This window comes from Leuciscus leuciscus, assembly GCF_965113295.1.
Source record: "Leuciscus leuciscus genome assembly, chromosome: 4".
Classification (NCBI taxonomy): Eukaryota; Metazoa; Chordata; class Actinopteri; order Cypriniformes; family Leuciscidae; genus Leuciscus; species Leuciscus leuciscus.
In genome coordinates this window covers 25,541,100-25,545,784 of record NC_138728.1, presented here as the reverse complement: position 1 = coordinate 25,545,784, position 4,685 = coordinate 25,541,100, and the positions used below count along the sequence as shown (strand labels likewise).

The window sequence follows — 4,685 nt, the reverse complement described above, 5'->3', positions numbered from 1 at the left end:
TTTTTTTTTTTTTGACTTTCTGAAGAAACTCTGCTCCCAAGACTGGGCTTCTTGAAGAAACTAAGACTATTTCAGGCTTTTTGAACAAATTCTTAGACTTTTTTTTTTTTTTTGACTTTCTGAAGAAACTCTGCTCCCAAGACTGGGCTTCTTGAAGAAACTAAGACTATTTCAGGCTTTTTGAATAAAATTCTAGACTTTTTTTTTTTTTTTTTTTTTTTTTTGACTTTCTGAAGAAACTAAGAGTATTTCAGGCTTTTTGAACACATTCTTAGACTCTTTTTTTTTTTTTTTTTTTTTTTTGACTTTCTGAAGAAACTCTGCTCCCAAGACTGGGCTTCTTGAAGAAACTAAGACTATTTCAGGCTTTTTGAACAAATTCTTAGACTTTTTTAAAAAAATTTTTAAATTTTTTTTAATGTTTCCAGAACCTGGTATTCCCAGGCGGTCTCCCATCCAACCAGGCCCGACACTGCTTAGCTTCCAAGATCAGACGAGATCGGCGTTCTTTTTTTTTTTTTTGACTTTCTGAAGAAACTCTGCTCCCAAGACTGGGCTTCTTGAAGAAACTAAGACTATTTCAGGCTTTTTGAACACATTCTTAGACTCTTTTTTTTTCTTTTTTTTTTTTTTACATAAAATGCTTCCAGCACCTGGTATTCCCAGGCGGTCTCCCATCCAACAAGGCCCGACCATGCTTCCGAGATCAGACGAGATCGGGCGTTTTTTTTTTTTTTTTGACTTTCTGAAGAAACTCTGCTCCCAAGACTGGGCTTTTTGAAGAAACTAAGACTATTTCAGGCTTTTGGAACACATTCTTAGACTCTTTTTTTTTTTTATTATTTTTTTTTTTTTACCAAAAATGCTTCCAGCACCTGGTATTCCCAGGCGGTCTCCCATCCAACCAGGCCCGACACTGCTTAGCTTCCGAGATCAGACGAGATCGGGCGTTTTTTTTTTTTTTTTTTTACTTTCTGAAGAAACTCTGCTCCCAAGACTGGGCTTCTTGAAGAAACTAAGACTATTTCAGGCTTTTTGAACAAATTCTTAGACTTTTTTTTTTTTTTTTTTTTTTTTTTTTGACTTTCTGAAGAAACTCTGCGCCCAAGACTGGGCTTCTTGAAGAAACTAAGACTATTTCAGGCTTTTTGAACAAATTCTTAGACTTTTTTTATTTTTTTATTTTTTTTTATTTGACTTTCTGAAGAAACTCTGCTCCCAAGACTGGGCTTCTTGAAGAAACTAAGACTATTTCAGGGCCCGTATGTATAAAACTTCTAAGAAATGCTCTTAAGAATAGTCTTAAGCTTTGACTTAAGTGTCAGAAAATACTTAGTAAAGAGTATGACTTTTCTAAGAGTAGGAGACTTTTATAAAGCAGCTAAAAGCAACTTTCAGTAAAGTATAAGACCGATTCTTAAGTGCTGACTGAAGTGGGACTTAAGTGCTGTGAACTAAGGACTACAATGCTGTGAACCCAAAATGTCCGCCCTGAACCTCTGAATCAGCCAATAGTGAGCCTGCAAGGGTGAGGTCACAGCAGCATGACACAATTAATTCATTCTTTAATTAAGACATAACAATTATTTCAATATTTCAATTTATTTAGAACAATTCGTTTTTGCTTTGTGCAAAAAAATTACAAATAAGTACATGCATTTATTTCACACAATTTTAATAGAGTTTCAACACATTAATTAAATGGACAAATGTGATGCTATTTAAGTAATTAAGCTGATGAATCACATAATTCAAAATTGCACTCACAGCTGTATATAAAGGAAAGACAAAAGTTGCAAATTGTTAAAAAATGGATGCAAAAAGAAAACCAAACTGGTCCAAGGAAGAAAATCTTCTTCTAGTGCAGTCAGTCCTTAAATGGAAGGACGTGATAAGAGGAAAATTCAGTCCGACTTTAACAAGCAAAGAAAAAAAAAACGCATGGCAACAGATTGTACTGACAGTAAATGCAGCATTTCCTCGGACAAGACGTTCAGCAGAGGATTGTGAGAAAAGGTGGTACAATGTGTTGGCAACAACACGCAAGGAAATTGCAGCATATAAAGAAAGCATGCGAGCCACAGGTACATTTTATTTTAGCTTATTAAACCATTTTATATTAAATGATTGTCTCCATGTGGTCAGCAGCTGAGTTCTTGTCAAACAGGTGGGGGCCCTCCATGTAAACCTCTGTCTGAGATTGGCGAAATAGTAGAGGAGATACTTGGAACGGCCAATCCCTCTATTTGTGGCATTCCAGATGCCCCAGACCCTGCACTTCTTAAACTGAAGGAGTTACAAAGATGGTAAGAAGAAAATTATGCATGTAATAATGTATGCATGTAATGTGCCTTTTTAATAAATTGATAGTATTTCAATCACCACATTGAATTGAATAAACATGTTTGCACTGTTTAATATTTTCTGCATGTGAATGTAGTGTGGATAATTCTGGAGCCGGTACATCAGATGCATCTTCTCCTGTATCATCTCAGGACATCTCCCTGTGTCCTCCAGATGAGCCTTCTGCCTCACAAGACACTGGATTTGCACAGGGCACAGCCACTGAGGACGACATTGAGTCCCTTAAAAGAAAAAAGCTCAAATTGCAAATTAAGTTGCTGGAAATTCAAAATGAATATTACTCACTAAAACTGAAAAGAATTAAGAATACTCAATGATTGTACATATGCTTTGTGTAAGGAAAAATTAGTTCGTTGTTACTTATTGTCTACAAGTTTGCTTACCCAAAATGTGAGTTAGCAAAGCAGTCCCTGAATGATGCTCTCCCCGAAATGCTTTGTAATGTGTGTTCGGTGGTATTGTCATCATTCTCATCATAATCATGATCACTGTCATCATCACCATGATCGTCATTTTCATCGTCATCATCATCATCATCAAGCAATGGGAGGTTACGAGCTTTGCAAATATTGTGCAAAATGCCACAAGCCATAATAATGCGACAAGCACGCTCAGGTGAATGTCTAATCTCTCCATGAAGGACATGGAATCTTCTTTTCAGCTGTCCAATTCCTCTCTCCACCACGGCTCTTGTTACTTTGTGTGCTCTTCATGACGCAAAAACAATAAAAGAACATAGGTCAGATAAGTGAAGAATGCACTCATTGAACAAAATTGGTATCTTGTCTACAGTTCAGTCCAGTACAGTACCTGTTATAATTGAGCTGCTGTTCTCCTTGAGGTCTTCTGTAAGGGGTGAGAAGCCAGTGTTTTAAAGGGTAACCCGAGTCTCCCAGCAGATGACATCCAGGGCGAACATAATTTTGTTCGAATAACCCAGTGAGGCCACTCTGGGAAAGAACCCGAGCATCATGTGTTGACCCTGGCCATTTTGGCACAAGATCAAGGATCTTGTAATTGGCATCAAATACGACTTGAACATTAATGCTGTGGAATCCTTTTCGATTGATGTATGTCTCCTCATTTACAGTTGGAGCAATGATGCGTACATGGGTGCCATCGATGGTTCCAACAACTCCAGGGAAACCTGCAATCCTCATAAAATCTGCTTGCTTTTGCCGTATAGTTTGAAGGTCAGTTGGGAAGTCAATGAACTGCCTTACTATGTCTGGTGTGGTTAGAGCAGCAACAGTGGTATTAAAGACCCTGCTAACTGTGGACTGTGATGGCCCTAAGTCATCACTGGTGCATTGCTGCATTTTTCCAGTCGCCAAGAAACGCAGAGTCATTACAACTTTCATTTCTGCAGTTAAAGCATTGTTTCTTACAGTGGGAGAAGTTATTGAATTTCTGACTAGGTCAGTAACAAAAAGAATACCCTGACGATCAAGCCTGTATCGTTTGATCAACTCTCTGTCATCATATAATTCCAACACATTCTTACGTTGTTGGAAACTGCGCGGCCTCCTCCTCTCTGCTGCCATCTTGTTACTCCTAACTGGTTAGGAGACCTCTCCAGCTCTCTTAAATAATTTAGGAGCTGAGACCTAGTCTTAACACTTAGGAACCTTTATGAATCACACTTATTCTTAAGAATAAGAATAAGAGTAAAATGACGTCATTCTTAGAATTTTGACACACTTAAGACAAAAAATTTACTCTGAGCGGCTTTATACATACGGGCCCAGGCTTTTTGAACAAATTCTTAGACTTTTTTTTTTTTTTTTTTTTTTTGACTTTCTGAAGAAACTAAGACTATTTCAGGCTTTTTGAACAAATTCTTAGACTTTTTTTTTTTTTTTACTTTCTGAAGAAACTCTGCTCCCAAGACTGGGCTTCTTGAAGAAACTAAGACTATTTCAGGCTTTTTGAACAAATTCTTAGACTTTTTTTAAATTTTTTTTTTTTTTTTTAAATGTTTCCAGAACCTGGTATTCCCAGGCGGTCTCCCATCCAACCAGGCCCGACACTGCTTAGCTTCCAAGATCAGACGAGATCGGCGTTCTTTTTTTTTTTTTTGACTTTCTGAAGAAACTCTGCTCCCAAGACTGGGCTTCTTGAAGAAACTAAGACTATTTCAGGCTTTTTGAACAAATTCTTAGACTCTTTTTTTTTTATTTATTTTTTTACATAAAATGCTTCCAGCACCTGGTATTCCCAGGCGGTCTCCCATCCAACAAGGCCCGACCATGCTTCCGAGATCAGACGAGATCGGGCGTTTTTTTTTTTTTTTTTGCCTTTCTGAAGAAACTCTGCGCCCA

General features: G+C 37.5%; 1 protein-coding gene across 1 annotated transcript; it reads right to left on the bottom strand.

The window, feature by feature from the left end:
• Window positions 1-2,451: 2,451 nt before the first annotated feature.
• LOC309498034 (putative nuclease HARBI1) lies at window positions 2,452-4,127 on the bottom strand. The gene is made up of 3 exons (XM_082168513.1): window positions 3,175-4,127; window positions 2,748-3,071; window positions 2,452-2,585 (listed from the first exon to the last, which is right to left on the bottom strand). The coding sequence occupies exons 1-3, from the start codon at window positions 3,906-3,908 to the stop codon at window positions 2,492-2,494; spliced, it is 1,152 nt and encodes a 383-aa protein (XP_082024639.1). The 5' UTR covers window positions 3,909-4,127; the 3' UTR covers window positions 2,452-2,491.
• Between the last annotated feature and the right edge of the window lie 558 nt (window positions 4,128-4,685).

What these genes read in the sequence shown, in the direction of transcription:
- LOC309498034 (XM_082168513.1), bottom strand. Translation starts at nt 3,908, where the DNA reads ATGGCAGCAGAGAGGAGGAGGCCGCGCAGTTTCCAACAACGTAAGAAT. An exon ending in CAGCAGCTCAATTATAACAG is followed by an intron (nt 3,072 to 3,174) that starts GTACTGTACTGG and finishes TGCGTCATGAAG; the next exon opens with AGCACACAAAGTAACAAGAG. An exon ending in TTTGCTAACTCACATTTTGG is followed by an intron (nt 2,586 to 2,747) that starts GTAAGCAAACTT and finishes TTTTCTTTTAAG; the next exon opens with GGACTCAATGTCGTCCTCAG.